Source organism: Lolium perenne, chromosome 6 (assembly GCF_019359855.2).
Source record: "Lolium perenne isolate Kyuss_39 chromosome 6, Kyuss_2.0, whole genome shotgun sequence".
Taxonomy (NCBI): Eukaryota; Viridiplantae; Streptophyta; class Magnoliopsida; order Poales; family Poaceae; genus Lolium; species Lolium perenne.
Genome location: NC_067249.2, coordinates 187,205,002 through 187,219,559, shown reverse-complemented (window position 1 = coordinate 187,219,559; position 14,558 = coordinate 187,205,002). Strand labels below are relative to the sequence as shown.

Genomic DNA, 14,558 nt, shown 5'->3' with positions numbered 1-14,558 from the left:
ACGGGTGGCGGCGCACTCGAAGCGGCGATCGACGAGGTGCTCGTCACTCTCAGTGACGAGCAGCGCGCGGATCCGCGCTTGTTCCCCGACAACCACGAAGCGTGGATCGCGTTCTTCCGGCGAAGGTACGAACGCGAACTCGCCGCTTACGACGGCCCTCCTCCTCCTCCGGCAAGGAACAACGCCGCCGGCCGCCGCCGATGGTGGAGCGCGCCCAACCGCACCCTCGAGAATGTGCTCGCGCACATCGAGGACGGGAACTCCCCTGTCCTGGGGATGCCGCCGCCGGTGGCGGCTACCGTGTCGCGCCGGCACGGTAGTTCCTGGATACCGAGGAGGATGGCGCCGTCCTCTTCGTCGTCGGGCTCGAGATCGGCGTCTAGGTCCGGCGGGTCGACGCCGGCCACCGTCAAGAAGGAGTGGCCGTCTCCGGCCACCGTGAAGAAGGAGCTGGCGTCTCCACCGCCGACCAGAGGGCGCAGCAGCGGTGCGCTCGTCATCCGCGACCAGCCCTCCTCGCCGCAACGCGGGCGGAAGAGGAAGACGGCGAAGAATGAGGCCGCCGCGGCCGCCGCCAACCAGCTCGCCGAGGAGGATGCGAAGCGCGCGGAGGACGCCGCAGTGGCGGAGGCGATCGCCGTGTCGGCGAAGGAACGGTGCCCGCCGACAACGACCTCCCCATCGACGCCGCGCCGGAGTGGTCCAGCGCGGCCGGGAGCGCCGGGAGGCGGAGCAGCGACGGCGGATGTTGGATCCGCCGCCGCGCGACAACTCGCCGCCGCGCCGCCGCACCGTCGTCCTCGCGGAACGCCGCGCCCGAGGAGGTGATCAAGCTCGAGGAGAGCAGCGGCAGCGACATCTACCGGCCGTCGCCTCCACGCGCCGCGACGGCGCCCGAGGCACGAGCCGGCGTACGAGGCGCCGCCGCCCCAGGACGACGCCGGCTCCAGCGACGACGACGACGGCGGCGACTACACGACCTTCTACCGCCATTTCGGCATGTAGGAGGCCGCTTTTAGTTTTAGTATTAGTTTGCCAATCGCCGAATTCAAATATATGTACGAATTCGGCCTATTTATGTACGAACTCGCCTCTATATGTTAAATATCATTAAATTTCGCTTATGTTTGAACGAATTCGCCTATTTTGTCTGAATTCGTCGTATTACGTTGCATCCATCCTGGACTCGCGGCTGGGAAAATGGGCCTCCCCACGCCAAATCTTCCTCCAATCCGGACGAAAATTTCGCCGGATTTGGGCGTGGGGAGCCCAAATGAGTGGGGATGCTCTTAGGAGGGGCCTATGGGTGCTTCGCTGGTGTTCCGGATGGACTGATCTACAGATAAAAAACTATTCGTAGCTAATCGCTCTGTACGCACATAAATTTGTTTAAGGATTAGTTCAACTAGCATATTACTTTGGTTGCAAAACAAAATATAGCAGATTACTTTAGTAAAGCTCCAGTAAAGATTTGTTGGATGTGGCTGAACGATAGGGGAGCCACGTAGGCGCTGTCGATTTTGTATCTTTGCACTTGCACATGGCAAGCGTTGAGCGCTCGATAAAAGTGATGTCTGCTAGCCTGCTACCACTGCACTAGTGTGAGAATGTACCAAAGGATATTCCCTCGATTTTACCGTCTCTTTCACGAGATCGTCATCGTGGATAGGGAGACTGCAGGAAGAATCAACACAAAGGTATGTGCGAGAGAGCCATTCACCAGCCACTAGCCCGAAATCCCAAAAGTATAGTTTTCTGAAAAAACTAAAGTTGACAAGGGAGTCTACAAGCATGCATATCTGTTTCCTTTTACAAGAAAATGTGCATCCGAAAAGATAGATGTTATCCCATGTGACTCGAAATGATCCGATATTTATGACATATTTTTCATGTACTTCGTTCTTTTCACGATTCTCATCGTGATTTAAATTTAGATTGAATTGAAATTAGAGACCTAAGTGCTAGCTCAGTGGCTGGAGTTCAAGGTGTTAAACCCGCCAACCCGACTTCACTCCGCTAGGGTTGTTATATCTGTGTTAATTCGCGGAGAGGTCTCATTTTTTTTTTGACCCTGACTACGGTGGGCTTACGCCAGCCTGAACATATTATAAACAAACCTCATAGAGAGTACAAGGGAGCATAGCTAGTTTTTAGAGGACAGAGAGGGGCGGGGGGAGATTAGCCTCAGGGAGGGTCGAAGCCGTTACACCAGTTATTTAGAGCAGACGAGGGGGGGGGGGGGGGGGGGTCTCATTCTTTCTAACAACAGACAGCTAAAGGAGGGACTCTTCCCCCTTTAGCCAAAGTTCTTTTTTGAAATTAGGACAATAATTATAGAGCTTAGGGAGTATATTCTTCATCACAAATGTCAAGGGAGTAGTGCTGTTCCAACCAGGGCAATGCCAAGACTGGCCGTTGGTGGCAATTTTGTCCCTCGTCCGTGCCGCAAGGTAGCACACTTGATGTGACACCACATGCGCGGATGGTATCATTGCAAAATGATCGAGGCCGCCTGTTCTTATCGTCGCCCTGCAGTCTGGGTTCCTTTCCGAACTTTCAAATAGCAATACTTTCCACCTGGTGGCATATGAACATGGGCACACGAACCGGCGAGAAGCAGGTCTTTCCAGAATTGGCCGATCTGATGATGAATATCTAATGGCAGTACAAGTACAGTCGTCTTTACACAAGCTAACTGATATGGTGGCTCGCTGTTCCACTGAAGCGCACGTCGACAGAGACGCGGAGCTCCGCAATGCTGCTCCTGAGTTTTGCGAAGCTAACTGGAGCCTGAAGCTGAGAAGCTTACACTAGATACTGGCTTCAAAGGTAACGTCATTCTGCATCCAAAACTAAAATCAACCTAGTTCCAAGTGATCTACTGTATCTTTCTTCGTGGAAACTCCTATGTTGACTGATGTAGGATCGTGCCATCAAAAGGTCAGAAATCAAGTGACTGCAGATCCACCTTGCAAGAATGTGCATGTATCAGAGCAACACGTTGCAACATAAGACTGCTTCAGGGTGGACATTGCAATGTATGAACACCATTACACCAGACATAATGAAAAGAGCAGCATGGAGTCATGAAGATAGCAATGCATAGTCCTCCAAGAAGAAATTTAACTCGTCACAATATGAAAAGGGACACTTCTCCCAAACAACAAATGTGGGCGAACAAAATCTTTGTATTAATACCATCCTTTTGAAGCTATCAGCAGATAAGAGATAAGTTATCACTCTTCTTGGTTCCGGTGCTTTACAGAATACAAGGAATTATTCCCCGACGTCAAACTCATCCCAGGACAGCACTAGCGTCCATACTGCTACTTCATAGCCTCTGCATGTATTCTAAATGTGAGCCAGTCCAGCTGAATCTCATATCCTTGGAGAATAAATGTAGGATATAACAGAAAAATGAACTGGCCATCAAACCACACCTCAACTCGTGCATATCTTTGAAAAACCCCTCATAACATACATTGGGAAACTAATCTAGAATACACTATATGCATCAGGTTTGGGAGGCATCAATAACCCATTGCCAAACCTTCAGCTCACCAGTTCCATCCCCAGTAAAAAATAAACCACCAGGGCCAGTTTGTATTGCCCTAATTTCCTGTTTGCCGAATATTTTGCCCCTATCACTGAACCTGTAAAACAAACAAGAGACGCCTCAGACAAAATTCAGAAGTAAATCATAAAGAAATTATATTACTCAGTAGTATGTTTTTTCTTACGATGGTAGATCATAGAGCCGGGCAGTGTTGTCATTTAATGAACATACTAGCACAGGTTTGGATTGTGCATCAGGCATGCCAGCAAGAGCAAGTGCTCCCTACAAACATGAAACACCATTAGATCACAGATACAGCACAACATAAGAAAGGATATGTCACCAAACTTTTGGCAAAGTAGATGATGCACGAAAAGGAGCAGATTGTTAAGAAGCTCGTACTGACTCTGACCAAAGTGATTGTAGTATAGCCTACACTAAGGTTCAAAAAGGAGATTGGTGCTAAGAAGGCATTTTACCAGTGCTCAGCACCTTGGTCGCTTAAGTTGCACATAAGTGCACCCAGGCGTTTGCCGTGACGACAGCCTCTTTGGCCTACTAGCAGTAGCAGGTGTCAAAGGGAGATCAGAGTGAAAATAGATGTAGAAAGGAGAAAACTAGGGCCAGTCAGAGCACAATGGCCTGCCTTATTAGTGTAATAGGGTTTCCTCTGCCACTAAGTCCCAGCGACCACTTCGGCAGACAACCACATCCTCCAACAACTGTGACATCTCATCAACCACCTTCAGCGGCCAACGATGCCATCTTATCCTGCTGAACAACAACTGCTGGTGATGGAGATGCTGGCAGCAGTTGATTCTTCACCAGTCATCGATTCCTCGTCAGTAGCCTATGGCCAAAGCGACTAGTTTGGCTGCCAGCAACCTCTTAAGCTGCCTAGGTGGGCGTCTTGCAACAGGTTTTTCAGGCTTGGTCTATACTCTATAATGTCTTGCACACACTAATTTCAATCTAGAGAATTACAATAAGTATCAACTTGTCACCAGGTTTCTATGTTTTAAAACTGACATTATCTTTCCTTCTCAATGAGAAACAGATCTGTTAAGAGGAAAATTTGCACGTGAAAACTTCAATAGTTGCAGATATACCGATGACCAAATAAAAGACTGAAATGTGAACAGGTATCCTATGAATCACCACTCAACATAACAGCGAAAACTAATGGATTCCCCGATTACCTTCTATACAAAAATTTGTGAGGATCAAAAAGCATGACTTTGTAGACTTGCTACGGCCGAACAAATTTAGGCATAACAACGAACAGCTGGCTCCCATCTTTTTCCAGAAATCATTTAAAATGCAATTTCATGGAAGCGGTCAACATGACTATACTCATCTAGCCGTATGAATAAAGTTACACACTATCACTGAAAACCTGGGGTGGAATGACAGCGTCTAGATAAAGGCCATCGGGTCGTCAACCTTGCAGGATTCTTCACATGAAGATGATAATAGTTGGATCTAATGATTATTTAAACATAAAACCAGTCTTTCATGGTAGAAATATCGTCTCGCACACCATGAGCAAGAAAATGTGATATTATCACATGAGGCCAGTGGCAGAACAATAATTGTGATTAGCCTGGATGAATATTTAGAATCTAATTTTTGAGGCACAAATAAGTGTCTCATCTACCAAATCATGTAACAAAAACATTAATGTAGAGGAGACCCCCACGCACCCGTCACCGATCTCCCCATGGGACGCCGACTCCTCGACCTCCTGGACGGGTCCGACCACCGCCAACGTAGAAGTTCACACCGGCGACGTACAAACTCACGCTGCCTCCACTACGTTCCTCTTCCGACACTGCCGCAGACCAGAAGGAGCTTCTGACGTCCGCCAAGGCCTCGCCTCGAGCTCGCCTAGCTGCGTTTCTGCCGCCATGGCCACTTCCATGAGCTCATGCTAACCATCTCATGAGCTTCTGCCATGCCGCCGCCTCAAGCCACATAGGCAAACTTCTCTCTGCGGACGGCGAGAAGCTCAGTTACGTCCTTCCCCTCCATCTCCTTGAACATCAGCAGCAGCCGGTTGGGACTCCTTTTCGGAGCGAGGCCCGGAGACCAGACCTGGCTGCCTGAGATTTTCTAGCCTTTCTTTTTCTTTCCATTCAAGGCGGGGCGTGGGTGATACAAGAACGTTGCTTTTTTCGGATCGATCCAGTTCTGGCGCTTGGTAGGCATAGGTTTAAATGAGGAAAAAAACAATCTGATTGGTAAGCCAGTACGTACGTAGCTGATTCCAAGTCGTGCATCAGTTTGATTGCATCAGCATTGTATGTCATAGTTTGGAATACGTATTGTTTCTGATCGATCAGGACTGGGACTCGGGAGATGGAGCTAGGCTTGGCCTTCCTAGCGCTCGCAGGGAGCATACGATTTGGTCTGCTAGGCCAGTGCACCAGGCAAAGGGTAGACCGCGCGAGAGCTCACCGGTTGTTAGAGTACGTCATGGGCCTGGGCCCGTTAGTCTTAGGGTTTGCTTAGGGGTCAAGTAAGCCTTGCTTGGGAGTCAAGTAAACCTCTCTATATATGGAGAGGAGATGTATCAACCTAATGAAGCAAGAATTAAGAAGGAAATCCCTTCCCTCTTGCCACCGGCCGTGGGCAAGGCCCCCGGCCGGCCCTCTCGCGCCCTCGCAGCCCTCTCTCTCCCTCCCGAACCCTAGCAGCCACATAACACTTGGTATCAGCTTTCCCGGGTTCGATCATGTTCAGCCCTCCACCGAGTTCTTCCCACCCGCCGCCGCCGCACTCCGACGTTCCCGCCGTTCTCTCCTCGGCGGAGATCACCGCAGCCCTCCGCGATCTCACCACTGCTGTCCAGGAGATCTGCCTCTTCCTGGCCGGTCCCTACAGGCCGCCGGCGGCGGCGCTGCTGCCGTGGCAGCCGATGCACCAGGCGGCCTCCGCCACGATCGCCGGGCCGCTGCAGCCGACGCTGCTGCTGTCGTCGTCGGCACCCGACGCCGGGCTGCTGCAGTCCCCGCTGCCGCTGCCCACCATCTCCGGGCCGGGCCCTACCTCGGCGCCGGGGGTCCCTCTTCTCCAGCAGCCGGCCGCCTTCTTCCCCACCGGGACGCTGCTGCAGCAACAACAGCTGCCGCCGCCACCAATGCCGCCGCTGCAGCTGCTGTCCTCACCGACGCTGTCCCTGCCGTTCGGTGGGCAGCTGCTGTCGCCACCAACACCGCAGCAGCGGCTGCTGCCGCCACCGACGCCGTCCCTGCCTTTCGGCGGTGTGGGAGCGACCTTGGCCCCGGGCTCTACATCGACACCGCCCGGGATGCCCTTCCACCAGGTCTGTTTCCCTCCATCGCCGTCACCGTCACCGCTTCCGGCTTGGATCGCTATCCGCCACATGTCAGCGGCGGTGAGGCTGCAGGCTGCTGCGCGCGGCCTCCTAGTGCGTCGGCGTGTGCGGGAGATACGTGATCTGGAGATGCGTGATCTGCAGCTGCAGCTCCTCCAAGTTGCGCTTCGTTGCACAACGGACCTCGATCTCGTCCGCTGCGTCGGGGATCTTGGGCGTGCGGTTTCCCCCACGGGCGGCGGACATGCTGTTTTTCCCGCGGGCAGCAACCTCCAAGTCTGCGACATCGACAGTCAGCTGGCGGGGAGAAGACATGGTGTCACCGACAGGAGCGCACCGCGTAGCACCACTGCATTTCGCCGCCGGCCGCCGCGAGGGCTCCCTTGGTCCCAATGGTGTCCTTGGGATCCAGGGGGCTGCAAACGCACAAGTTCGGCGGGGGGGGGATTCTCGCCTTATCGTCCGGAGTCAAAAATAAAGAGTCGGAGTCTCATTCAGGTTAGCTTATTTCAGGTCAATACAATAGGCCGAGATGTAAAAGGCTTGTTTTTTAGGCGTTAGGTTTGTGTGGGGTCGAATCGTCGTTAGGTTGCAGCTCGAGGACGAGCTGCATGTCCAGGTGGGGTGTAGTGTTAGAGTACGTCATGGGCCTGGGCCCGTTAGTCTTAGGGTTTGCTTAGGGGTCAAGTAAGCCTTGCTTGGGAGTCAAGTAAACCTCTCTATATATGGAGAGGAGATGTATCAATCTAATGAAGCAAGAATTAAGAAGGCTTCCCTCTTGCCACCGGCCGTGGGCAAGGCCCCCGGCCGGCCCTCTCGCGCCCTCGCAGCCCTCTCTCTCCCTCCCGAACCCTAGCAGCCACATAACACCGGTCGACGAACGGAGAGCATTGTCGATATACTACGGGATGATTTGCAAATTTATGAGGGGCTAAACTGCAAAAATCATGATGGACCGGAAGAAACAATCCTCCCGTTATTATATATATATAATATAATAGGTATAGATACCAACCAAAATATAGCACGTATAAAATTTACGTATAAAATACTCTCATTTTTCAAGATTTAACATTAGAAATATGTCAAATTATACCATTGGAAAGTTCTTCCAAGTGTGAATACAATGGTATAACTTTTGTAGCCCATAACCTCTGTTTTGTTGGTCAAATTGGTGGTCAAAACTAGTATTTAAATGGCCATTTGACCGATTCACTCACTGCTCCAGTTTAAGTATCTATTTTCCAATGGTAGACAAAAATGTTGACATGGATAATGGATGTAGATTCCTGAACATTTTGTAGATGTTGAACTTGCATACACAAAATTCTGAAGATCTTTAGCATATGATAATTCGACAGGAAAGCCTAATGTAAATTCAAAAGATTGTAAACAAGATCTCATAACATTATTAATTAAATAATATAAATTGGAGCAGTACATAAAGAAATAAATAATGTACAAGATAAACAAAAAAAAAGGTTAAGAAAGGATGGATTGGATATGAACAGGAAAGGGAGACATGTTTTTGATAACATTGAAAATATCATGTATATTGATGTAACAAAATAAAATGCAATGGCACAACATGAAAGGTGTATAAGAGTGTCGGATCACATACATTGTCCTCTGTGTGTGTATATGTCACTTCTAACTTTCCACTTTCTGTAGCTGCCCAAACCTAAGAAAAATATAACGAAGTATGAAATGCATTGGAAAGGATCAATGCGTAATAAGAGCAGAAGAATTTGCAGAATCTTTTAGTAACAAAAAAAGATAAGAGAGACTAACTTTTATTGTTTTATCCAAAGAACAAGATAATAGGAACTGATCCCAGCACAGTAGAGACATAACTACACTCGTGTGATCAGAGAGAGTCTGTATGCACTGCAACGTTGCCAGATCCCAAACCTGAAATATTTTTCCTTTTATTATTATCATTTATAGAAAATGGAGTAAACCAAAGTAACAAGAAAATGTTCTGGTTGCTGGTCTTCATTGAACAATGTAGTGCGCAGTAAAATACCATCTGTAATGTGCAAAATAATACAGGCGTCTGGCAAATCATTTACATTAAAATAGAAGAGACACAACATGTTAAGGGGTTATTTTGTTCCTGGCCACACTTTGCCACGCCTCAAGTTAGGCAAGTCTGACCATGTTAGGTGAGTGTTTGGTACTAACCACACCTTAGGCAAGATTTTTTGTGTGGCAAGTAAGCCCCATACAGCGTACACATACAAAGTGTGGCAAGATAACCTTAGGCACAGCGGAAGTGTGGCAAAGAATTTGTGCACCTGAGGTTAGGAAAGTTCGGCAAAACTGTGTGGCAAACTATGGCAAAGTTAGCTTCCAACCAAACAGGTCCTAAGATTGGAGACACCAAGAGTACTAGCAGAACTTTCACTTGTAGCATCAGAGAAATTACAGAGTTCAAATAGCATCATACATCATTTGTAAGTACTACTGTACTTTTTTTGTATTGGAGCTTTTCCACTGCAGTGAATGATTTTCCCCCCAAACTACTTGTTACCAATGCTCCACATGCTGGTTGATATATCACCATAGATGTGCATGTAAACTGATAGTACATTATCAAAGTGAGCACCTACTCTAGAAAACTAAGTTACATATGATACAGGCTGCAACAACCATTGCAAGAATACCTAACGGGATGCAGATGCACCACGATTAAATGCCAGCTTTGTTTTAAGACTTGCGTTTGCTCTGACTACACAAAATCAAGCACAAATCTGAGGCATCATCCGTTCTACATCTGATTCGTAACTCCAGAGGAATTAATAGCAATATCTGCATCTTAAATTAATGAATGAAGTGATAACTCATATGCGTACCACTATGACATGTACAATAGATGGGTCTACTGAGCTCGTGCATTGTAAAACTTCCACGCCACCATTGAAAACACACATGATAAAACTAATGTGACAATATGACATTGAGCGGAAGTTGACATAAAGCGATGGAAGTGTTACAGGATAAACTATATTCATGATCTGATGCACGCATGAACCAAAGGCTCCTACATCAACTGTATCTAAGAATGTGTGAAGGATAGTGCAGAAGTTCTCCTTAGTCCTTACTCTAATAGTTTTATCCATTGAACCAGAGTACAGCCGCATGCCTCCTACTATTAACGAAACAACAGCAAGCTGGTGTCCTTCAAGAGCAGCAGCCGGCTCGAAACAATTTGTTGCTGCACTAAATCTCCATGCCAAAATCCTTCCATCCTGCACCGAGTGTAAAACAACATCAGCGATTAAATTACATTTGCCAGGATAAATGTTCGAAATTAGAATCAAAGATAAGCCAAAATTTACCTGTGTTGCGGCAAAGAGTAGCTCATTGCCAACTGCGAGCGCATAGACTTGTCCTGTCGGCCCAGTAAGGTTCATTTCTGCTTGTGTTTGCATATTCCAAACCTGCCGCGACAGGTCACACAGTCAGACACACATGTGGAGCATTGGATTAAAACGACAAGTGTGAATCACCATTACCTACCTTGACAGCATCAGGCATTCCAACAAACACCCACGGGCCCTCGCTGATCATGCAGCCAACCTCACCCCCCACTTTGAGGACACCGGCACACTATCATCACACACCACATAGAAAAATAAAGGTACTGAAAATAGTCATAGAGAACACGGACGGAGTCCCTGGAAGGATGCAATTCAACGATGCCTCAGCTACCTGCCCAGTCTGGCAATCCCAAAGGCGCACGGTTCCATCCCTACTCCCAGAATACAGCTTATCTGATCCGTTAGGCAGCGCGATCCCTGTTACGACCTGAAAGGAAGCACAACGCTATGATCAGCAACTTTTTCACAGGAGGGCCTAATCTGTAGATGAAGGGAGGAGTACCTGCTCGTGGCCCTGGAGCGGGGTGAGCAGCGTGATGCTGTTGCTCATGCAGTACGTGTGCGGGTAGCGGCACCTCTCGCCGTAGCTGCAGTGGTCTCCGGCGAGGAAGTACTTGCAGGGCCGGTCCTGCACCCTGTTCCTCGGGGCCACGTCCGCGCCGCCGGGACCCCTCCCCCATCTGTTAGGGCCGCCGCTGCCGCCGCCGCGCCCGCCTCCGGAGTTGGGGTTGCGCCAGACGTGGCCGCCGGCGCCGGGGCCATCCCGTTGGTTGGGGCGACTGGAGTTCGCGGCGGCCTCGGGTAGCTCGCTGTGGAGGAAGGGGCAGGGGAAGCGGTTGCATCGCCCGGCGCGCCAATGGTGGCAGACCTTCCCGGAGGAAGAAGAGGAGGAGGAGGAGGAGGAGGCGCCTGGCGCCGGACCCAGCCGGTTGTGGACGCGCCTGTTGCCGAAGTCCATGGGCGGCGCCTAGGGTTTGTTGGGCTCGGGAGATTGGGGTAGGAGATAATCGGTCGGATAGTATTGGGGGTTTGGCAGGAGCGGCGGCGGCGGCCGGGAGGTTGGATATATCGGGGAGAAGGAAGGGTGGCGTGGAAGCTACGCGGCGAGGGCTCGCCGGAATGGATGGGAAGATCCGGATCGGAGAGGAGCGGGGCGGGGAGAGGAGGAGGCGGTGTGGTCGGATTTAGCTCGTGTGGGGAAAGAACGGGCCCGCCCCGGCTCTGGTTAGGGCCGGCTGACGCCGCCGAAGCAAAATGGCCAGAGGTTACACGTTTCGTTACTTTCCTAAGTACAGGAGTATGATGTATTTTATACGGAGTACTACATCACAAAAGGTTGTATTTCGAAAAGTTTACGTAGCCAAAATGTCCGCGTACGAAAGATGATGTATTTTACATTACCACTGCAGCAATAGGTGATGTAAAATTGCATCATGTCACCATGTGTGCATCAAATGCTTCTTCTTCGGCACATCAAATTTCGAAATCAGCAACTCAAATTTTGAATTAAACAACTTATACTTCGGTTTCTGGTGATGCGCATCAAATTAGGGTATTTTCTGGTGTAGTAATACATACATATCTGAAGTGGCCACACCCAAATCGAAGTGTGGAGCGGTCATGTAGAAGCGCTAGGCTTGGGTTCCAGCCATGGGACCAAGAGATGGGCGAGGTGGGATCGGGGACTCCCGCCCCCGTCATGATTTGCTCCTCGCCATGGCCACGAGTAGGAGAATTGCAATGGCCGCAAGCACGACAATCGGAGATGCACGCCGTGGTGGCCCGCGACGAGGAGGAGGCGATGGGCCATGCACTAATCGATTTTGATTCCAGTTGGTTGTGCGTGGAATCATTTGTTGATATCATTGGAACCATATGCCCATAGTTTTATGTTGAAATTTTCGCAGTGCATTGAATTTGGGAAACATGTTTAGCCGTAGTGGAGCCTCCGGATCTGGCACGAAGAAGGTGACCAGGTGCTCTCTTGTTGAGGGCGAGACTTTGAAGGGTGCCCTCGACAACGACTACAAGAGGGTCACTGCTCGCGCCATGCTGCCCATGAAGTGGCTGTGTGAAGAATTCCTGCCGCGCAATGGGCTGCAAGAGGACTTCATCACCATGGTACAGGGCTCGGGCATGGAGGTCTTCTCCTCCCTCGACGTCGACACCTACGAATGAGAACTTGATATAATTGATGAAGTCCTCGCTGAGGCAATGGTTTCTTGGCAGAAAATTTATGTTCACGGGAACTACGACTACTTGCGAAGCAAGGCCGCTATAATCCAGAAACCCACCACTCGCTACTTTGTTGCATTTTTTGCATACTCCTTGTTTGCTGCTATGATCAAGGGGGAGTAGTCCACCTCTGGACTACGGGTTCGAGACAATAGTTTGATCTATTTTTCTCATGTTCTTCATAGTTCTTAGTACCATATGAGCTGCCCAATATGATTATGGTCATATATGTAATCCCTATGTGGTGCATCTTTATTCTATGATATTGTGCTATGAGCTTTAACTCTACTTTGTGTAAGATGTATTGATAGATGCATATTATATACCCCGTTCTTAAGTATTGGTTCTAATCTAACGTGTATGCAAGAACGTGTGTGGGGTGATGTGTGTGTTAGATGAAATAGCATGATTTTAGTAATTGGATAGTGACAATAAATTCATGGTCTATTATGGTTTTGTCGTTTCTTTTGCTATCTCATTCTAGGAATAAAGTGAATGCATGTGTTATGTTTGTCACGTGACAAAAGTGATGATCTTGTTTGTTCAAGGTAGCATATTTGATATTTAAACATCATGTCAAATTACTTATGGATATACTCTGCTAATTCTTAATACAAGATTGCATGAAGTTTTTTCTATCTTGTAGAGTATAAGAGAGATGTGTTGCATCACCTCTATGTTAGGACGTGATGTTCATATGAATGCGTATCTTACGTTGAAGTTATAATTTTTATATCTCATTGATGAATTGTTATTGTCCACTACAACTTAAAAGAGAGAATAGTCAAGTGAACCCATGAATCTCGATCCAATTTCAATCATAAGAAACACCTTTTCATTGCATTTATCTTACTTTTTATTTGGTGCACTATTTTAATCTGAAAATACGGAAATATCTATCTATCTTATTTGCACACAAAATCCCAAAACAAACAAATCTTTACCGCTTTTACTTAGTTTACTTTACTTGTTTAGTTTGCTTTACTTTAGTTGCTACATGATTTTAGTTTTACTTACATGAAACCTTGTGATTGACAACCACACGGTGAAGTTGGGGACACGAGGCTTTAATTTACTTTGTAGGATTGCGGGAAAAAGAGATGGGGAGATGTCTCCTTACTCCATTCCCCGAGAGTTAAATATAAACCCTCGAGTCACCTTTGTGGGGAAAATCCTCTGCTGATACAACACTCTGCACTTGGAGTCACAATGTCATCGGCATGTTCTTCCTCTCCGGGTAAAAACAAGGCTATGAAAGGTGGAAATGGAAAAGATCGCCTCGCCTCATTATCTTCGGGTGCAAGGGATGAAGGATCTCAAGCTTGTTCAGCTTCGGCTCCTAGGGTTTGCACTATGAGATTGCTTCGGTGTTGTCCTCGTTGGTCTCTTATTTGGTTGATTTGTCATCTTCTTGATTTACTCCTCTATTCATACTAAGGCGAGGTGTGGCCTTGCCTATGAAGGTGAAGAGGCCACGTCCCCCCTGCCTTAGCCTCCGTGGGTCTAGTTAGGCCAACCCATTCTATATGTACTTCAGCATGCAAATTGGGGGTGTGGTTCTGCAGACGTGGCGTCAGTGTGATTCCCTCGGTACAGGGTCGGTGCTTCCGTACCTAATTGTGGGGGAGTAGACAGATCGTAAGATGACATTTCCCGATGTCATCCTATTGAGATGACATCAGATCCCACCTACTATCTATCCCCCTACAACCTCTCTAGGGCCCTAGGGTGGAGTAGTTACATCCACCTTCCGTTATGGCCTTGGTGGAAGTTGGTCCTGCGGTTGGTGCAGCCACAATCTCCGATTTCAGCTAGCCCTTCGCTCTGGGACCCTGGATTCCAGGACCCCGTCACATATGGCTTTAGCATGTTTTTTTTGTGAAAAAAGATTTAGATCTATTATAGAAGTTCAGCAGCAATAGAAATCACCCCAAACCTAATAAAAATTACATTGATGTTTTTGAACCACATAACGGCCACTACCGCCATTAGAGTGAGTTGCCGACACGACGTTGTTTCCACTCCCTACTGAAGCTGGCTTATCATT

The 14,558-nt window shown here is 48.5% G+C and overlaps 1 protein-coding gene across 1 annotated transcript; it reads right to left on the bottom strand.

Annotated features, from left to right (window-relative positions):
* Nucleotides 1-3,170: 3,170 nt before the first annotated feature.
* Nucleotides 3,171-11,492, bottom strand: LOC127306680 (zinc finger CCCH domain-containing protein 17). Its single transcript, XM_051337367.2, has 9 exons — nt 10,779-11,492; nt 10,608-10,703; nt 10,416-10,505; nt 10,235-10,336; nt 9,998-10,144; nt 8,685-8,804; nt 8,515-8,574; nt 3,741-3,838; nt 3,171-3,653 (listed from the first exon to the last, which is right to left on the bottom strand). The coding sequence occupies exons 1-9, from the start codon at nt 11,232-11,234 to the stop codon at nt 3,515-3,517; spliced, it is 1,308 nt and encodes a 435-aa protein (XP_051193327.1). The 5' UTR covers nt 11,235-11,492; the 3' UTR covers nt 3,171-3,514.
* Nucleotides 11,493-14,558: the final 3,066 nt, after the last annotated feature.